Consider the following 20,562-nt stretch of genomic DNA (forward strand, 5'->3'; position numbering starts at 1 on the left):
CTCCCCAGAGGAGTGAGGGGCTGGAGCCTGGGTCTGGCAGAGCTGTGGGGCTGTGTGCAGGGGGACTAGTGTGGTGAACCAGCCTTGACCCCCTTGAGGGACCTGTGACCTGCCAGACCACAGACCAGCCTGAGTCACCTCAGCGTCCCCAGGGCATCCACCGAGCCGGTTTACACAGCGTGGGCTGTTTCAGTGGGAGGGTGCTGGGGGAGAGACTTCCCAAGGGGGTGGGCGCCCACTGCCTGTGTTCAAACCTGGCTGCACCACTGCCAGCTGTAGGACTGAGATGTAGGTAAATAATGAGGTCCTTTGAGCCTCAGTTTCCCAGTCTGCAGATGGGGATAAGAATAGAACCCTGAGCCAGGTGTGGTGGTTGTGCGTGTTGTCCCAGCTGCTCAGGAGGCTGAGGTGGGAGGGTCGCTCGAGCCCAGGAGGTCGAGGCCTGCAGTGAGCCATGATCATAACACTGCACTCCAGCCAGCGACTGTGTCTCTAAAATAAATAAATAAATAAAGCCCAAAACCAGAAAGAATAGTACCCCTCTCTGAGTTGCTGTGTTGAACTGATACAAATTAATCAGTCCTAGGTACTTTGGGCCTGGCACGAGCCTGGCAGGTGGTATGCAGTTATCACGACTGCTGCTATTGCAATGCGCTACCCTGAGAAGGGCCCACCTCATCGGCCTGGCCGCAGCCTGCAGTGGCTCAGCCTAGGCCAGCCTGGGGGTCCCACAGGGCTGAGCTGGCGCGTACTGGGAGCTAGAGAGGGGCTGAGGGAGCTCTGGAGAAAGCAGCAGAAGGTGCCTCTCCTTCCTCTGGTCGACTTGAGCCCCACCCTGCCTCCACCCCCAGGAGGTGGGTGATCACAGGGTAATGGGTCTTAATTAGAGCAGGCTTGGATCCGTGGAGCCTCAGGCCCTGGAGGGTTAGGGCTGGTGCGTGAGGGCACTGCCAGGTGGGCCAGGAGGGTGGTGGGGCAGCCACGAGGGGCCAGGAGCTGGCAGGGCAAGGAGTTCTGAGGTGAGGTTGCTCCTCCCTGGAGCCCCTCACCCGGGACGGGCAGGATGCCACCTTAACACTGGCTGCATGCTCTGTGTCTTGGAACCCTCTGGGCCTCTGCTCTGTCCCCACCAGATGGAGCCGTAGGGAGGAGGGACTGGTGGGCTCAAGGGCACAGGCTGGGCTTGGGGAAAGGCTGACCGTGCAGTTGCTTGTATGGTGACCCCCAGATCTGGTTTTAGAAAGCTCAGGACCTGCTGCAGGAGCAGAGAGTGTCCAAGGGCAGAAAGGGGCTGGGGCTTGGCTGAAGACGGAAGCGTGTGGGGTGGGTGGGGGGTGGCAGTGTCACAGAGAATCAGGTGTGTGGTGACCTCAGGGCCACCCACCAGAAGCCACTTGGGGAGAGGAAGGGCTCATCAGAGACAGGGATAGGCAGGGCTGAGTCCCCGTCTCCGTGTGCCAGTTCCAGAGCCTTCTCAGAGGTGGGTTTCACCAGGCAGAGGCCCTGGGCTGTGAGGTCTTCTGGGAACGGAGCTGGGGTCTGTCCATGGGCAGAGGGTCTGGGACCTTGTCCTCGAAGGCCTGTTCTGGGCGTGGGTTAGGGCCAGAGCAGGGGTCCCCCTTTGTCCTCCCCTTACCCACGGGCAGATCCCAGACTTCCTTCCAGAACTTCCGGCAGCCACCTGTGCATACCCTCATCTGTTCTGTTGGTCAGGCGACCAGTCAGTGACCATGTGCTGGGCTGGGTTTCCTAAGTCTGGGACCACCCTGCCGGAAGGGGACAGCTGGGAGGAAGCAGGAGGGAGAGGCCCCCCCTCGAGATTGCATCAGCCAGAGCCCGTTACATAAGCAGTGCTGGGCACCGCCAGGGTGTGGGGGTGGCTCTGCCCAGGCGGTCTCCTGCGGTGGCGGGGGAGGCGGAGGCCCGGTGGCGGAGCGGGCAGTTGTGGACTGGCATCCCATCGGCTGCCCCACCACAGACAGCTCCCCGCCAGCCCTGCCACTGCCCCACCGACACCTGCCAGGACGACTCTGAGGGGGTCCCCGTGCACGTTTTCAGCTGGTTTGAAAAATCCCCACCTTCCCACACTAGTGATCAGAGGAATGGGGCGGGGTCAGCCGGAGCAGCCCAGCCCCTGCCCCTGGCTGCTTGGGGCCTCACCCACATAAACCCACCTGGGGCGGCCCTTGCTGCTGGCTCCCCTGTGTGCCCTAGCCCTCCACAGGGTGCCCTCCCAGTGTGGGAGCCCCAAGCACCTGGCCACCCTTGAGGGAGGCCCTGGTGCAGAGAGGCACCAAGACAGTGGTGCAGCCCCCACCTTCCACTGGTGCAAACACCTTCCACTGGTGCACACTGGCCCTGTGGGATGCAGGGGTGGGAGGGGCGTCCGCTCAGCCACCAGAGCCACCGGTGCCCCCGAGGTGTGGGGACAGTGGGGCTAAAGCTGCACCCATAGTGTGGGCCATGGGAGCCCCAGAGACCCAGGGTAGGAGCCCTCCTGTCCCCCTTTCCCCGCTTAGGACTCTCTGGGGGTCCCAGGCCAGGCGGTGGGGGCCTGTGTGGAGGGTGACAGGTGAGTGTTGGGTGCACATGCATGTCTGTGCGTCTGCATGTGGCGAGTGTGTCTGAGCGTGTGGGCCACACTGGGGGTCTCCTCGAAGCCCTTTTGGTGACCCAGGGGTCACCAGACTGCCTGGGTTCAAACGTGGCTCCACCACTGCCAGCTGTAGGTGGTTATGATCAAAAACTTCCTCGGGGGAAGGGGCTCTCTGTCTCTAAACTTGATCCTGCAGGGACACTCTGCCCCCTTCCTGGGTGAAAGCCTCCTGGTGGCCCCAGGACCTCTCGTCCTCCTCGGGGTCCCACTGGAGGCAACCCTCAGGCTCTGAGTGACACTCCCTGTTGTGTCTCCGCTGTCACAGAGGGTCAGGCCTGGGGTGTCCATGGCAGAGGGTCTGAGGCTGAGGGGCCTCTCTTTGCCCCTCGGCTTCCCCTGAGTGCTCCTGAGTGCACAGGGGATGGTGGAGAGCGAGTAGGACAAGCTGGCTGGGGCGCTGGGGCCGCAGGCTGGCATGAAGGGCCGGCTCTCTCGTGGGCCCTTCTAGAGGACTCTTGGAGGTTCTTCCCTTCTGGAAGCCTCCTTTGCCCACACGGGCAGAAGTGTCTCTACTTTGGATGGTTTGATGCTTGCTGCTGTGCCTGCCAGGAGGACCCTCCCCACAGCCCCTCCACAGCTCGTATCTGGTGCGTGGGAACTCCTTTTCTCTATCCTGATTCCCCAGATGAGCGTCAGACCCCAGGCTACTGCCGCCACAGCAGGGGTCTCACGTCACACCCCCCAGGACATGTGGCAGCCCTTCCTCTGGGTTGGAGGTTGAGGGAGGCAGACCTGGGACTGTGGCCAGTGTCATCAAACATACTCCCTTCCCGAGCCTGCCCGGCCAGGGCCCCCTCGGCCTTTCGAGTCAGTGCAGGTGAGGTGAGTCCTGAACACCCACGTGTGCTGGGCACGGCATCTCTCTGTGGACTGTCACAGCTTTCTAGTGCCCAGCTGGAATGCGCTTGGCTTCCCGTTGTGAGTGTGTTGGAGGTGGGGGGGTGCGGACCTGTGTGCCCGTGTGTGCACAGGTGCGGGATCCAGGAGGAGATACGATGTGGTCTTGGATTCTCCATTAAGCTGGCATCCTGTCAGACCCATGGGGTATCCTGGCATCTTCCTTGCTGAGTTTGTCCTGCAAACCCCTGGGGTCCTCAGGTATGGGGCCTGAGTGTCCCTGTGCTCCACAATTCTCTCTCTCTTTTTTTTTTTTTTTTGACGGAGTCTCACTCTGTTGCCCAGGCTGGAGGGCAGTTGTGCGATCCCAGCTCACTGCAACTTCCACCTCCTGGGTTTGAGCGATTCTCCAGCCTCAGCCTCCCGAATAGTTGGAATTACAGGCGCCCACCACCAAACCCAGCTAATTTTTGTATTTTTAGTAGAGACGGGGTTTCATGGTGTTGGCCAGGCTGGTCTCAGACTCCTGGCCTCTGGTTATCTGCTCGCCTCAGCCTCCCAAAGTGTTGGGATTACAGGTGTGAGCCACTGTGCCTGGCAGGTCCAGCATTCTCGAGCCACCTCCTGGCCACACTGTGGTCCTCTCTCTGGAGGGAGAGATGGGCCTCACTGAGGTCTGTACTCTGCTCTATCAGCCCCGACTCCTTCCTGGTAGAGATGCTCCGTTTCTCCGGCAGTGATGGCACAAGGCAATTCTGTTTGTTGTTCATGGAGGTTCAGTTTTCTGAACACTGTCTTATCAGGGGCAGGTGGTTATTGTCCCATTTACAGAGGAGGGAAGGAAAGGCCTGGAGGTGAGGTGATGTCACACAGTCCCTAGAGCTGGGGCTCCTGTCCTGTGTTCTCTCACTTCACCAGGTTTGGGGAGGGCAGGGCGGCTGGGATCTGGCAAGTTGGGTGTCTGGGGGTCCCAGCTTCCCCAGGGCTGGCTCTGTGTCTCCAGGGCTCTCCTGGAGGAAGCTCAGGAGTAACTGCTGCCACCTTCTGATTTTTCCAGAAGAAGAAGATGGTGGTCTTGAAGCCTTCGATGACTTTTTCCCTGTGGAGCCCGTGAGCCTTCCTAAGAAGAAGAAACCCAAGAAGCTCAAGGAAAACAAGTGTAAAGGGAAGCGGAAGAAGAAAGAGGTGAGGAGCAGCACCTGCGCCGGCGAGCTGGGGGCGGGTGGGGTTGTGGCTGTGTCTGCCCGGCCGCAGAGGAGGGCTGGGGTCCCTGGACCTTGGAGTTTGAGGGTTTCTGAGAGCTGAGTTTGATGAAAAACACCATAACCAGTTTCTCGTATGAAGCGTTGTGCACGGAAGCCTTTTTAAGACGTTGGTGAGCTGTCCTGTTTCGGGAGCAGGATGTCGGAGCGTCATTTTTCATTCCTCCCGTTGTCCTATCCTGTGCGAGGGACAGGGCTGGATTCTGTCGCCTCCCTACCTCCCAGCCCCACTCCCTGCTGTGTAGCTGACTCCGTCCCTCTAAACTGAAACCTGATGAAGTGAGTTGGAGAAGAGAAGCAAGGCCCCGTTTAGGGACAGTCACCTGCAGGTGACCTCTGGATTCCCGTCACTTTGTCCCTGGTTCTCGGCTGGTTCTGGATGGGCGAGGCTGCCGCATGCTCCGCTGCCTCGGGTTGGCAGGGTGTGACGGTGCGAACACGTCCCTTGTCTTCCCACGCTGCTGACACATTCCGAGTGTGCTTCTCTGTGCTTCACGCGGGCTCACTTGATCCTCATGATCAGCACTGGAAATTGGTGGCTTGGGAAGGATGATCGCTGGTTGGCAGATGGGGAAACTGAGGCGGGTTTGCAGCTTAAAGTCCTTCCTACTTGGTCTAGGACACTGAGGTCTGCCATTTCCTCACCATATGCTGTCTGCTTCCTTCTGGGCGTCTCCTCTGATCCTCCAAGCCACCCTGTGTTGAGAGCAATGGCAAGCACCTCACTTCACAGATGAGAGCGGGGGCTCAGAGGTGCCCTGGCCGAAGGTCACACAGTGACACAGTGGCGGTGCTGAGATCTGAATCCAGGGCTGTCACCTCCACCAGCCGCCCCTGCCAGGAGTGTTTCTCCCCTCCCACCTGCCCCGGGGGGACCTGAGGCCAGCTCTCCACCTTTCTTTCCCCCTGTCTAGAGGGGACTGGCCTGGCCCCACCTTGCAAGTGAGAGGCCCAGGGAGGTAGCTGGTGAGGCGCAGTGGTGGTGGGGTGAGGTGCTAATGCTAAGGGGGCGCCCTTGGCAGCGCTGGGCCCGGATCTAGGCCTCCCTGCAGAGTGAGGTGGGGAGGTGGCTGCCAGAAGAGCTTAGGGGTGGGTTTGGGGAGCTTGTCCCAGGCTGGAGACGCTCCGTGCTGTGAGGGTTTCGGGAGGGCCTATTGCGGGGGGTGCACCATGGGCCTCTTGTCCCGTGAACAAGGTGAGATCACTGGAAGGCTTCGAGCAGAGGAGGGACTGCTGTGACATGACATCCTGGCAGGCTCCCCTGGCAGCCCTGGGGAGGGAGAGATGGTGGTGGCGGGGGGCGAGGGTCCCTGCCTTCGCCTCTGGGCCTCGGGTCTGTGCCCCATTTCCACTTCCCCGGCTTGTTTGGGTACTTGGAGGCATTTTGGGGGGCTCTGAACTCTACCTGCAGCCTGTGGTTCCTTTTCTGGTCTGGGTGTCAGCCTGGGGATGTTGGGAGGGCAGAGCCCGCCCTGGACTGTGTCCTTGGTCCCCACGGAGTTCAGGGACTGCTGGGGAAAGGATGGGGCTGGGAGGTGTTAGCCCCAACCCTCTGGCCAGAGTTGCCCCAGGTGTGTACCGCCCCTGTGCTCTTTGCTGGGGGCGGCAGTCAGCACCTCTCACCCACCTCCTACCGGCCCTTCTCTCCCAGCCCCTGCCTTGCGGGGCTTCTGCAACCCTGGGCTCTCCTGGGAGAGCTTCCTGAGTGTGCTCTGACTGTGCCCCACGGCCACCTGGTCCAGAGCCTGTGCAGCACCCCCACTGCTGCCACTCCAAGCCCCTGCCCCCACCCCCACCTGCTTTGCAGCCAATCCAGGCCCTTCTGGTCTTCCGTGCACACATGTGTGTGCATGTGACTGTGTGTGTACCACCCTGTCTTCCCCTAGAGAGACCCTGGCCCCTCTGCCCAATTCTGCTTGCCTTCTCTGTTGCCCGTCAGCTCTGTGCCCCGTCTGGCACAGTGTCGGGGATGGATGTGTGTCTGTCCCTTCCCGGGAACCCCCCCTTACCACTGGGCCAGCATGGGGGCTGCATGGGGAGGATTTGTGAGGTGAAGGGGGAACCCGGGTCTGTGGAGCTGGGTGTGGAGGCTCCTGTCTGGCCCATGATGCTCCAGAGACTCCCAGGCCTGCACTCTGCGGCTCTTGCATCTTCCCCGGGGTCTCAAAGAGGGTGAAGCTCCCTGTCCCTGTTATTTGATGGGGAAGTGGAGATAGGACAGGGGAAGCGGGGAGTGCGTGCCTGGAGGCTCCCCCAGGGAAGGAGAGGCTGTGAGCCAGCTCCTTTGGGAGAGGCTCCCTGAATTCCCTGCTGCAGCCCCGCCCTCCTCTTCTGCTGCCGTGGCCGCTGTCCCCTGGCCCCAGAGGTCAGTCTTTGTGCTGGGCAGGGGGTAGATGGCTCTGGAGCTGCAAGGCCCTGGGATGAAGGCACTGAGACTGGTGGAGGCTGTAAAATCTTGCTCTGCTGCCGTCCCTGCCCTCACTCCTCAGACCTGGGCTCCATGGGCTTGGGGTGATGTGGATTTTAGGACCCCGAGGACTCGTGGTCCATGGCAGGGACTCCTACCTGTGCACCCACTGCCCACCTCCTCTGAGTTAGAAGCTGGGTGGGAGTCTAGGCCAAGAGGGGCAGTGTCACCTGAGCCTGGGTCTCAGGCCACTGGGCTGGGTGGGCCTGACTTCCAAATGCAGAAGAAGGACCCAGTGGGGTGCAGCAGAGACCTGTGGGAGCCCTGTGGGAGCCCCCATCCTCCCCAGATAGGGCTGGCTCCCCTCCCGTCTCCTGGGCTCAGGGTACAGCACCGGCCCTGGCTAGGAAGGAGGCTTGGGAGGTGGGCAGCGCCTGGACAGTGGCGAGGCCTGGGGGCTGGGGGCCAGGAGGTCTTTGAGACCTGGGAGGGCTGGTTCTCCGACTCTCTCATTCCCAGGGCCATGATCACGCTGAGCCTTCCCTTTTCCAACTGGCCCAGGTCTTCCCTCCCGCTTCTTTCTCTGATAATATGTTTTTGTTTTTGTCCAGATCCTTATCTCTCTCTGGCTCTTGTCTGTCTGTCTGTCTCTGGGTCTCAGACTTGGTCATTCCCTCTGGCCTGTGCTTGGTGTCCACCTTGGTAACCTCTCGGCATCTCCTCTCTCTACTTTGCCGTCTTTTCTCTCTTCCCCCTGTACCCTCATTTATCTCCCCCTCTTTGATTTGCTCCACCCCTTCCTCACCCTCTCTCCTTCTCTCTACTGAGATGCAGCTCTGGTTCTTGGAAGGGGAAGGGGGCTGGGATGGACAAGAGGCCTCCAGAGGTGCCCCCTCCTCTCCATTTGAGAGCCTGGCTCGGGCCAGCTGTCAGATCTTAGGGGGTCTGGAGCACACTGTGGCCCAGCTGCCGGGTGCCCCTTTGCCCACCTGCCTGGCAGACTAGGAGCCCCAGGATAAAGACAAGGGAATTTCACCCCTCTGCCCCTCTCTGCCTCCAACCAGGTGGCTCCAAGATGACGGGGTGAAGGGGCCAGGGCAGGTGGGCCGCAAGCAGCAGTTTGTTGGTGGGGGGAGGCCGGCAGCAAGTCGTGGATTCTGATTTACATAAAATAACCGGGCTGCAGCCGGAACCTGAGCATATGTAGATGAAGCTCCCTGTCAGACCCTAGCGAGCGCAGGAGGGAGAAATGATTTCAACCTGTACTGCAGCGGTTACCATAGCAACCAATTATTCAGTGCTAAATTATAACTGTTTATAACACTCGTGAATGGGAAGGCTCCTATTTCATTCTTCCCTTTTCCCTCTCAATCTTGAAGGACCCCAAATGGAGAATGACCCACTCTCCGCACCCTTCCTTATGAGTTTAAATGTCTCCGTTTTTAGGAGATGCGGTGCGTGTGCCGAGCATCGGGCCTAGAGGGAAGGGAGGTGGAGGTGGGAGGCCTCTGCCAAGAAACGTCTGCGGAGCTGAGAAGGAGGAAGGGTGGCGGGACTGTCCATTGGGATCCCCAGGGCCGCGACCACATGCTGTGTCCTCAGCAGGGTGGGGGCTCAGAGCAGAGACCCCTCCTGCCTGCCCCTACCTCCTGGCACACATAGGCTGGGCATAACATTCAAGGCAGCTTTGCAGGTGGAGTTCATGTGGGGACTCCACATCCACTAAGATTCTTCTGCTAGCTGGTAGGGCGTCCCCTGTAGTCATGCCTAAGGCTGCTGCAGCCGAAAGGTCAGTGCCAAGGTCGAAGGCCAAGTGTAATCTATATCTTCATGCCTGCAGTGTGGTTTGATGGCCCTCAAACCTTAGGGTTGGGTTGGTTTGGGGGCTTAGTTAGGGACTTATTGGTCTGTGTCTCTGTCTCCTCCCCTGCACGTGGCTTGGTCTACGAGCCTCTCAGTATGTTTTGAGATACTGAACTGTGAATCTGCCTCTGGTTCTTGATCGTTTCTTTCCTTCTTGCCGCTGGATGATGCTCCATCCCTCCAGGTCCTGCTCATGGGCCACGGCTCTGCTCGGTGTTTTCAGAACTATTTGCAGCTTTCTCTGCAAGGAGAGATTTTGGAAAAACACCACAAAAAGGAGGCCTAGTTCTAGAATGTCAAAACAGCTGGATACAGGGTTCTGCCCTGCACCCCCACCCTCGGCCAGCCCCTGGTAGGGGAGGAGGGTTCAGGTGATATCCGGTGCAGGCGGGAGGCCCAGCTGTGTGGGCTCCATGTGGTGGAGTCAGGGCAGAGGCTCAGGGCAGGGGAGGCAGGTGGGGACTTGGGCGTCAGACCCTTCTCATCAACTGGGCTTTCCCCAGTGCAGGTGGATGGAGGAGGGAGAGAAGTGCACCTGCTTCCAAGAAATGAGGGCTTTGCTGGCTTGCCTGAGCCCCAGTGGGTGACAGCAGGGCAGGGGCCACAGATGGGCAACAGACATGCCTGACGTTGTCTGAGCCCGTTCTGTGCTGAGGGTCTGTGCCCTCCTGCTCTGCCACTTAACCCTGAGCGGACGCTGGGCGAGCCCTGTCAGTGCCAGGCTCACGGCCTTCTGCCAGCCCTACTCTCCCAAGCTGGCATGCGCTGCTGCTCCTGCCAGACAGTGGAGGCTGCTGGAGGTGCTTTCCCCTCCCTATCTCTCCCTCCCTCCGGCTCTCCCTGGGCCGCCACTCCTGGTCTCCCCTGCAGGTCGCCGAGGGGCCTGCTTGCCATCAGATGCTGGGTTGGCTCCCCGTAGATGTTGCCACAGCAGCCCCTTCTTGTCCAGGTCCTGCTCCCTCTGTACCGCGTCTCCCCCCAGCTGCTGGCAGCCTCTGTGCAGTTGGCTGGAGCCCAATCCCGACAGCAGAAATGTGGGGGTGAGCTTGGTGTGTCCCCTCCAGCTTGTCGTCCTGGCTGTATCTTTGGCTTCCAAGCAGAGCTGGGGTCATCGTGGGTTGTTTGGGCATTTTCTGGGCATTATCAGAATCCCAGTGGCCTCTGGTGTCTACATGTGGTCGTGGTGGTGTCAGGGGGAAAGGGTCATTCTGACTGCAGCCTGCTCTGGCTTGGCCGAGTCCCCTGCCCAGGACACAGCAAGGCGGCCCAGCCCTGGAGACCTGGGTGCACGTCCCATCCCTCCCCTCCACCCCGGCTCAGAGCCCTGCTTCTCTGTGCTTAGGTTTCTCCCGTGTCACAGATGTTCAAGGCATTTTCTTTTCTTTTCTTTTTCTTTTTTGAGATGGAGTTTGGCTCTTATTACTCAGGCTGGAGTACAATGGTGCGATCTCGGCTCACTGCAACCTCCGCCTCCCAGGTTCAAGCGATTCTCCTGCCTCAGCCTCCTGAGTAGCTGGGATTACAGGCATGTACCACCATGCCCAGCTAATTTTGTATTTTTTTTCAGTAGAGAAAGTGTTTCTCCAAGTTGGTCAGGCTAGTCTTGAGCTCCCAACCTTAGGTGATCTGCCCGCCTCGGCCTCCCAAAGTGCTGGGATTTCAAGCGTGAGTCACCGCGCCCAGCCTCAAGGCATTTTCTTACAGTCTCCCTGGTTCTATCCTTTCTGGCATTCCCAGTTCACAGACGATGAAGCTGAGGTTTAGCTCGCCACAGTGACTTGGCCAAGTCTCAGGCTTGCAAGGGGCAGAGCCTCCCTGGGGAGCCCGGGACTCACTGGCAGGCCACGTAGGATTAACTGTGGGTCCCTTGACTTCATCCTCGGTAGGTTTGTGGGGTTTGCTCTCTGGCAGCTGAAGGCCACCCAGGGCCCCTTCCTCCGGCCAGCCCCAGCCTCTGTCCGTGGTGCTGAAGTTCATGGCGGCCTCTCTTGTCCTCACCTTTGCTGGGGTGAGGGCTCGGGGAGAGCGTGTCTCTCAGATCTCCTGAAGGGCGGTCTCTTGAAGCTGGCCAAACTCTGACACCCTCAAGGGGACGTGGACATCACTGTCTCATTTCCACCTCCCCAAAGGACCGAGGCCGAGCCTGGGAGCCGTGGCTCCAGGGCCCAGCATCTCCTCCAGCCTTGAGAGCAGGCTCCCAGCCAGTGGCTGTGTCAGTATTCCTGGAAACACCCGGGTTCCGGAAAAGCAAAGAGCACAGAGGCCCTGCTGCCTGGCAGCTGGCAGCGCCGCTGACTCTGGAGGCTTAATGGGCTAAGAGGTTTGGGAGCAGGGAGGCTGGTGGGCAGGGGAGAGGGAGCGGGGCTTCCAGGAGAGGAGGGAAGTGCAGGCAGCCTGTTGGAAGGGGTGCTTCCCAGCTGGATGTCAGAGGGGGCCCCCACCTCCCCTGTCAGTGACCGTCTCCCCCTCCACTAACTGTTGGATGTGCCTGTTTGGAGCCACTCTCCTGGGAAAAGGCAGGTCATCCCCTCTTGACAGTGTGGCCTGAAAGGGCAGAGTTGGGCTGGGGGCCTCCCAAGACTATCCAGGGAGGCCCCCCGCCTTTGCTGCCCCCTCATTCTTTTTCCTTCTGCCACCCTTTCCTTCTCCCTCCCTCCCTCTTTCCTTCATCCTCCCTCCACTGCTGTTTCCTGAGCTCATTTTTTATCTCTCCGGTTCTGTCTTAATCTCATCCCATGCCTCTCCTTGCTCACCCCGAAAACAGTTAACGGCAGTCCTGCGCATGGCAAGCCCCGCATGCGCCGGGGATCATGGCAGTGCTGCCTGTCCCCTCCCTGGGAAGGGGCTGTGGAGGGCTTCGCCAGTTGACTTGCGTCTCTAAAGGCCACAAGTAAACCGCTTTCTCCGAGGGGCAGCACCTCTCTGGTGCGGTGCTCTGGTTGTAAACGCCCTTATCTCCATATAAATGGGCCATTTTCTGCCTGTACAGACAGGAAACTAAATCAAGGAAGCCAAGCTTAAGAGCTGCCTAAATTACCTTGTCTCATATGGAGAGGAAGCGGCCAGGATGGGGTGGGAGAGGGGGAAGGTGGGCTTGTGCCATCCATAGCAGTGTCTGCAGAGTCTGCACATGGAGAAAACTGTGATGTGCCTGCTGCATTAATTACAGGTTTCACCTGACGAACGCAGTTCCATGGGATGTGAACTTAAGCAGAGAGCTGTGGCGCTGGGGCCTGAGATGCAGCGGCCCTTCCCTGGCTGGGGCCCTTCCCTGGCTAGGGCTCTTCTTCTCTGGATGGGGCCCTTCCCTGGCTGGGGCCCTTCCCTGGCTAGGGCTCTTCTTCCCTGGCTGGGGCTCTCCTTCTCTGGCTGGGGCCCTTCCCTGGCTGGGGCCCTTCCCTGGCTGGGGCCCTTCCCTGGCTAGGGCTCTTCTTCCCTGGCTGGGGCCCTTCCCTGGCTGGGGCCCTTCCCTGGCTAGGGCTCTTCTTCTCTGGCTGGGGCCCTTCCCTGGCTGGGGCTCTTCCCTGGCTGGGGCCCTTCCCTGGCTGGGGCCCTTCCCTGGCTGGGGCTCTCCTTCTCTGGCTGGGGCCCTTCCCTGGCTGGGGTTCTTCTTCTCTGGCTGGGGCCCTTCCCTGGCTGTGGCTCTTCTTCTCTGGCTGAGGCCCTTCCCTGGCTGGGGCTCTTCTTCTCTGGCTGGGGCCTTTTTCTGGCTGGGGCTCTTCCTGTGTACTTTGCTTTTTGACTCTGGGACCACATCCTCCACCGCCAGCTCCTGGGTCCATGCCTCGTCATGTAAAACTAGTTCAGCCCCCAAAGTCCATAGAAGCCCGATGATGACTGAAGTGGAGCCTGAGTTCACCCGCAGGGCTGCTGGAGTGGGCTGAGCTGAGCTTGCAGATGGAGAAGCCTGCTCTCACGAGAGCCTCACCTCGCCTCACCTGCAGGTTCTACTGCTTCCTGTGGCATAGACCCTGGGGACAAGACTTGGCTCAGGCTGGCTTGGGGTTGCCCCTTTGGCTGGGCTTTGGGGCTGAGCTGTGAGCAGTGGCCTCTGATGATGAGTGGAGTGACCGATCCCCAGCGTGGGCCAGGAGGTAGCTCTCAGGGCCGTCCTGCCGCCCAGGACTCTGGATGTTCCTAGGGCCTCTGTTGCCCTCACTGTCCCCCTTCTTTTCCAGGGGAGCAATGATGAGCTATCAGAGAATGAAGAGGATCTGGAAGAGAAGTCGGAGAGTGAAGGCAGTGACTACTCCCCGAATAAAAAGAAGAAGAAGAAACTCAAGGACAAGAAGGAGAAAAAAGCCAAGCGAAAAAAGAAGGATGAGGATGAGGATGATAATGATGACGGATGCTTAAAGGTAACTGTGGAGGCCTGGCTGGGGGGACAGAGCGACATCCCCCTTTAAGGGGGCTGAGCCTCTTGCCTGTATGTTCGCTCTCTGTGTGTGTGTGTGTGTGTGTGTGTGTGTGTGTGTGTGGTGGAGTCTCACTCTGTTGCCAGGCTGGAGTGCAGTGGCATGACCTCGGCTGACTGCACCCGCCTCCCAGGTTCAAGCAATTCTCCTGCCTCAGCCTCCCGAGTAGCTGGGACTACAGGCGCCTGCCACCACACCTGGCTAATTTTTATTCTTTTAATAGAGATGGGGTTTCACCATGTTGGCCAGGATGGTCTCGATCTCTTGACCTTGTGATCCACCCACCTCGGCCTCCCAAAGTGCTGAGATTACAGGTGTGAGCCACTGCGCCCGGCCTCCATCTCTTGACCTCGGGATCTGCCTGCCTTGGCCTCCCAAAGTGCTGGGATTACAGGCGTGAGCCCCCGCGCCCAGCCTGTTCTTTTTTTTTTTTTTTTAGAAGGAGTTTTGCTCTGTTGCCCAGGCTGGAGTGCAGTGGCTCCTGCCTTAGCCTTCTGAGTAGCTGGTACTACAGGCACGCATCACCACGCATAGCTAATTTTTGTATTTTTAGTAGAGATGGGGTTTAGCCATGTTGGCCAGGCTGGTCTTGAACTCCTGGCCTCAGGTGATCTGTCCGCTTCGGCCTCCCAAAGTGTTGGGATTACAGGCGTGAGCCACTGCGCCCGGCCTGTTCTCTGCCTTCTGCCCCGCGAGCCTGAGTCCGAAGGGCCAGAGTGTCCTTTCCCACCTGACCTGCAGATGGGGCTGTGAGTGCGTGTGCTCTCGTGTGTGCGTGTGTGCATGCACAGTAAGGATGGATGAAATTTAGGGCTCAGTGGCAGAGATCGTGCAGCATCTTGCTAATGTCCTGGCTGCTCTGCCAACAGCTTGCCCGCACGAGTGAGCAGCTATTTCTAGGGGAGAGTGATAGATAGTGTGAGCTCAAGTTTAGTGTCAGGAACCTTTTGCTTGGAGCAATTCGGGAAAATAAAACAACAAATGGAGTCTTTGCCACAAGAAGTGCTGGACAGCTTTGTTTATGGTAGAAAGGGAACTTGTGTCCTGAAATCCTGCCCAAGCAAGCATTCCTGGAGTCTCCTACTGCACGTGGGGCAGAGCAGCTACAGAGATGGGCCAGCTCTTCCCTGGGCCCAGCATCCCCAGGAACATGGGAAATGATGTGAAGGAAGCCAGGCCTTTATGGTCATGCTGAGGTGCTCCGGAGTCTCAGAGGCTGCACCCTGGGGCTCCTTGGGGAGGTGGAGAGGCCAGGGGTGAGGCTGGTGGACAGGCAGTGGGTGAGTGACAGTGCCATTCAGGAACACTGTGCTCCCTTTGTTCTTTTATATGACACCAAAGCTCAGTTTGGGCTGGCCACAGATTTAAAGATAAACGCTCTGTAAATATTAGTACAGTTGCTGTTGGGTGAGGCAGAAATCATGAATGTGAATAACTGAAGTTGGGAGGTGCGGGAGGAGGAGCGATTCTTCCTGGCGGTGTCCTGACACCTGGGGTGATTTCGTGAGTCAGTGGAGTGTTGTGAGTCACCGGAGACTGATCATCGCTGCGGGGCTGACAGTTCTGAAAGCTTCACTTAAGAGAGTGATTCAGGATCACCCCGTAACAGTATCATCCCCTCGCTCACCTGCTGCTCTGCTGTCCTGGGTGGGGACCAAGGGGTCTGTGTGCCATCAGGAATGGCCATGTGTGTCCACGGGGGCAGGTCAGCCACAGAGGGGGCCCCGTGTGAGGAATTCTCTGAGCTGTCACAGAACAGGAGGCAAGAATGGGCTCTGGAGGCCTCCCGCAGCCTGGATGGGCAGACTGGTTCTCAGTGCTGGGAGACACTCAGGGCAGCCTCCTGTTGCAGGAGCAGAAGCCCAGCTCCGGGGCCTAGGCAGTAGAGGGACGTGTGGGATCAGGGCCCTGAGAACTAAGAGGCAAGGGGCTTCGGGGTTGTGGGACCCAGTGGTGTTATCAGAGGCTGTTTCTTTGCATCATTCACTCTGCCTCTGCTGTGGCAGTGTTGGGCTCAGGCCAGGCACCCTCATGGCTGAGCACTCTTGTGGCTGAGAATGAGGGCAGCAGCAGCTCGGGGCTTCTTGGCCCCTCCAGCAGGAGGGAGAGCAGGCCTCCCATGTCCAGGTATGCAGGCAGGAGACCAGCATTCCCCCTGATTGGACTGGCTTAAGACATGACTGGCCTGACCAGACTTTGGCCTAGGAGTGGTGTGTACTGATTGGCTTAATGTATCAGGTTGGGTGGGGGCAGCTCAGGGCTGCTTGGAAGAAGTGGGGTGTCAGGGAAGGAGGAAGAAGGGTGGGTTGGGTGCTAACAATTGCTAACGCATTTTGACAAACCCTGTTCCAAGCACCTGCACTAAGTCATTCTGTTCTGCAAGGCAGTGTGCCATTATCTCCATTTTACAGATGGGGAAACCGAGGCAGGAAAGTTAAGTAACTTATCCACCTCTTACCACCGGTATGTGGCAGAGCCAGGATCAGAACCAGCCCATGACCACATCTGGCACCTCCCTTTCTGAGCCCCGCCAGCCCGGGCCTGGTCATCTGGTCACCTGACCCCTGGGCTAGCTCTCTTGAGAACTCACTGTGCCCCTGGGATGTCCCCCCACCCCAGGCCTCAGCAGTAGTTGGATCCTCTCAGGGCTGTGCCCCCGGGATGTCCCTCCACCCCAGGCCTCAGCAGTAGTTGGATCCTCTCTGGGCTGTGCCCCCAGCTGGCCCATTGTCCCATGCCCCTGCCCCAGCAGAGTGCACTTTCCTTTCACTGGAAACTGGCAGTGGCCTGTCCTTCACAAGGGCTGACGTAGCTATACCTGGCACCCTGGGGAGGCCTCATGTCTTTTTTTTTTTTTTTTTGAGACAGAATCTTGCTCTGTCACCCAGGCTGGAGTGCGGTGGCGCCATCTCGGCTCACTGCAACCTCCGTCTCCCGAGTTCAAGTGATTCTCCTGCCTCAGGCTCACAAATAGCTGAGCTTACAGGCACACACCAACACACCCAACTAATTTTTGTATTTTATTAGAGACAGGGTTTTAGCATGTTGGCCAGGCTGGTCTCTAACTCCTGACCTCAAATGATCTGTCTGCCTTGGCCTCCCAAAGTGTTGGGATTATGGGCGTGAGCCACCACCCCTGGCCTGGAGGCCTCATGTCTTTCTAAAGTGGCTTAGGCAGCCCTGGAGCCCTGCACCCTCATCAGGGACATCTTCCTGTCTTCAGGCCACTGTGCTGTCCTGCTGTCCAGATCCCCAGAATGCAGTCCCCCCAGAGGGCAAGTTCTGTTGTCCTGCCCTGGTGTCCCGAGGCTGGTCGGGCAGCCCTATCTCAGGATGGGGGCCTGGTCTCAGGCATCCAGTCTCCTTTCCCACACCTGGCTGATTTCCCTTTCTGGAAGCTCAGGGCACACACATGGCCTCTCCCCAAACCCTGACGTCGAACACTTGGCCTGCACTTCGTGGGCTGGCATCTGAGACGTGGCACAGATTGGGGGCTGCGGGGCTGCGGGGCTGCGGGGCTTGAATGTTTCCTAGGGTGGGTGAGAATGGTCTGGTTACATTGCAGACACAATCCCTCCTCTTTCCCCTGTGCCAAAGCCTCCTAGGCAGAGACCCTGGGGATGGGGGTGCAGGTTAGAAGGCCCCTCAACAACTCTACCTCTGGCCTGGGTCTCTGTAGGAGCCCAAGTCCTCGGGGCAGCTCATGGCCGAGTGGGGCCTGGACGACGTGGACTACCTGTTCTCGGAGGAGGATTACCACACGCTGACCAACTACAAGGCCTTCAGCCAGTTCCTCAGGTGGGCGGGGCACTAGGGCTGTTCTCCAGGCCCGCACATCCTCTGGTGGTACCAAGTCGGGATGGAGGCAGAGGAGTGAAGTCCAGGCACCTGGGGTAGGGGTGGGCTCTGTCAGACCGACTGAGCAACCTGGGGGAGCTGGAGGGAGGGGGCAGGACCCCTTCATGTTAACAGACCGCCAGGCCTTCCCTTGTGGGCCCTGCCCCTCAGCCCTTGAGTCTCTTCCTCTTGGGGAAGGTGGTTCCAGTCTTTCCTGGGGGGTCTTTCACCACCATGGCCTCTCAGCTCTGGTAGCGGTGGGACGGAGACCCCAAGGCCCACTGTAGCCCACCTGTGGCCCCATAAGTTTTGCAGGGCCTGAAAACCCAATGAGAAAATCACCAACTGTGTGGACAGGAAGCTGGGGTGTTTTGGGGGTGGGCTGTGGGTGTGGACAGGAAGCTGGGTGTTTTGGGGGTGGGCTGTGGGTGTGGACAGGAAGCTGGGTGTTTTGGGGGTGGGCTGTGGGTGTGGACAGGAAGCTGGGGTGTTTTGGGGGTGGGCTGTGGGTGTGGACAGGAAGCTGGGGTGTTTTGGGGGTGGGCTGTGGGTGTGGACAGGAAGCTGGGGTGTTTTGGGGGTGGGCTGTGGGTGTGGACAGGAAGCTGGGGCGTTTTGGGGGTGGGCTGTGGTCAGTGGGTTTCCCGCCTAATCTCTCTAATCAGGAATCTGGGGCTGCTGCCATAGATGGCACGCATGGTAGAGGGCTGGGCCCTGCCGGGGGTCGGGTGGGCCTCTCATCTCACCTGGCCTTGCTCTCACCCTCCTGCCTCTCCCCCTACAGGCCACTCATTGCCAAGAAGAACCCGAAGATCCCCATGTCCAAAATGATGACCGTCCTGGGTGCCAAGTGGCGGGAGTTCAGCGCCAACAACCCCTTCAAGGGCAGCTCCGCGGCAGCAGCGGCAGCGGCGGTGGCTGCGGCTGTAGAGACAGTCACCATCTCCCCTCCGCTAGCCGTCAGCCCCCCGCAGGTGCCCCAGCCTGTGCCTATCCGCAAGGCCAAGACCAAGGAGGGCAAAGGTAAGGCTGGGGTTGGGTGGGCACCTAGTCCCGCTGGGAAGAGGTCCCTTTCAGACCCTATAGGAGAAGCCACGGGGCAGACGCGGGCAGGGAGGGGCAGCTGGGGTGCTCCTAATCGAGGGCTCTGTGCCTGTGTGACCTTGGATTGCCCGGTCCTTTCTCAGCAGTGAGGCAGCATCGTCGCCTCTTTTGTGCCTGGCTCCCTTTTGGGGTTGGTGGAGAAGCAGAGGCGATGATGTGGGCAGAGGTCTGGGAGGTTTGAGCCTGGCCAGCCAGGAGGTGTCCCCGACGTGGGCCTGGAGGGAGGGTGGGACCAGAGGTACGCAGAGTGGAGCCGCTCCAGCCTGGGTTTCTGGGAGTTGGCAGGCTCTTGGGTTTGAGCCTGTGCCGTTTCTGGGGAGGAGGAGGAGGCCCCAGTCGAGCCCGTCTCTCCTTCTTGTCTGCATACCCACTGTGTGCAGGGTTGTTCTCCAGGCCCTCGGCCAATGTGGAGCATGGAGGCCCTGCCCCTCCAGCTTTAGGATCTGGGAAGCAGGCAGGAGTTGGAGGGACTGGGCACGGTCAGGTCTCGCTTCCCAGGGAGGCTGTTCTGGGACAGGCCTGGAAGGAGATCGAGATCCAAATTCTGCCTCGGTGGCAGGGCGTCTGGGTGGGGAGGATGCACGCAGCAGAGGCCCCCTGTGACTTGAAGGCCCTGGGGAGGGAGCTTTCTGGGTGCAGGTTTCTGGCCTTTTGGAGGCTGGGGACGTTGATCTCCCCAGGGCTGTCAGTCACCTGCAGCTCAGCTTTCCTGGGTGCCCTGATTTGTTTTGTTTTGTTTTGACAGACTCTCACTCTGTCTCCCAGGCTGGAGTGCAGTGGCACGATCTCTGCACACTGCAACCTCTGCCTCCTGGGTTCAAGCAATTCTCCTGCCTCAGCCTCCTGAGTAGCTGGGATTACAGGAGTGCACCACCACACCTGGCTAATTTTTTGTATTTTTAGTAGAGACGGGGTTTCGCCGTGTTGGCCAGGCTGGTCTCAGAACTCCTGACCTCAGGTGATCTGCCCACCTCGGCCTCCCAAAGTGCTGGGATTGCAGGTGTGAGCCACTGCGTCTGGCTGATTTGGGTTTTGATGGAAGGGGCTGAGGGGGCTCCGGGGATCCCTTCTTTCAGCCCCAAGGAGCTTTAGTTTCTGGGGTTCTGTGTCTGGCATCACCATGCCAAGTCTCTGAAGGGAGCCTGGTAGGTGAAGTGACAAGGGTCAGAGTCTGTTCCCTGTCCTGCTCCATCTGTCTGGGCCATCAGGATCTCGGGAGGGGCTCCTGGCCCGCCCCTGTCTGCCCAGTCTGCCTTGTTTTCTCGTTTCCTCTCGCGCTCCAGCTGCTGAGCTATCGATTCCATGAGCTGCTTATTCAGAGCTTGGAAAATTGAAATAGATTTTCCGTGGCGCCATGGAGGGTGCAGCTGGGCTCCTAGCTCCATGTCCGTGTGTGTGGTGTGGCCAGAGGAGGGCCTGGGGAGAGGCTGCCTCTGTGGGGTGTGCATCCCTGCCTCCAGGCCCCCCTTCCTTCCTGGGTCATTACTCCCCAGGTAGCTAATTGCCCTGTGGCCAGCTCCATAAAAACAGCCTTAGCCCTGCTGGCCCTTGCTGGGGTTGACTGGCAGAGGTGGGGCAGTCTTGGGTGGGACCAGCATTGCCTGGCTGGCAGGTGGGAAAAGGCCTTTTGGCCCCAGGACATCCTTTGGGGGCTCAGGCATGGACCACAGGTGGGCGGCTGTGCCTTCAGTGGCCCTGCTGGCTGTGGGGGATGGCTAGTGCCTCCTTTCAGTGGTTGGAGATGGTATAGGGGATCCTCCCAAAAGGGCCACATTTCTGTGGGTCGTGGACAAGGGGCAGCAAGGCGGTCAGGGCAGCCTCCAGTCAGAGCCGTCGTCTGGTTTTTGCCTCACTTGCTGTGTGATTTTAAGCAAGGGGTTTACCTCTCCAAGCCTCAGGCATCTCATCTGAAACGGGGTGATGGTAGAAATGACCCTTTCCTTATTGGGTAACTGAGAGCTCAATGAGATGATGGCAGGAAGCAGGCCGTCAGTGGTGGCAGTGGTTGGCTATCATCACTGCTGTTTTTCAGGGCCTGGAGTGAGGAAGAAGATCAAAGGCTCCAAAGATGGGAAGAAAAAGGGCAAAGGGAAAAAGACGGCCGGGCTCAAGTTCCGCTTCGGAGGGATCAGCAACAAGAGGAAGAAAGGCTCCTCGGTGAGTGTGTGCGTGTGTGCGCGT

The 20,562-nt window shown here is 59.2% G+C and overlaps 1 protein-coding gene across 4 annotated transcripts in view; it reads left to right on the top strand.

The window, feature by feature from the left end:
- CHD5 (chromodomain helicase DNA binding protein 5) overlaps window positions 1–20,562 on the top strand; it is a 78,525-nt gene that overhangs the window by 7,529 nt on the left and 50,434 nt on the right. For 2 of the 4 annotated variants that reach the window (XM_031013331.3, XM_055382881.2), the window contains exons 2-6: window positions 4,551–4,678; window positions 13,204–13,383; window positions 17,120–17,238; window positions 18,062–18,300; window positions 20,414–20,538. In XM_031013331.3, coding sequence (XP_030869191.2) covers window positions 4,551–4,678; window positions 13,204–13,383; window positions 17,120–17,238; window positions 18,062–18,300; window positions 20,414–20,538 — 791 coding nt within the window. Of the gene's footprint in view, window positions 1–4,550; window positions 4,679–13,203; window positions 13,384–17,119; window positions 17,239–18,061; window positions 18,301–20,413; window positions 20,539–20,562 lie in introns of those variants that run through there. The other 2 variants (XM_055382878.2, XM_055382883.2) reach the window with 2 other exon arrangements.

The sequence above is a fragment of the Gorilla gorilla genome, chromosome 1, assembly GCF_029281585.2.
Source record: "Gorilla gorilla gorilla isolate KB3781 chromosome 1, NHGRI_mGorGor1-v2.1_pri, whole genome shotgun sequence".
In the NCBI taxonomy this organism is placed as follows: Eukaryota; Metazoa; Chordata; class Mammalia; order Primates; family Hominidae; genus Gorilla; species Gorilla gorilla.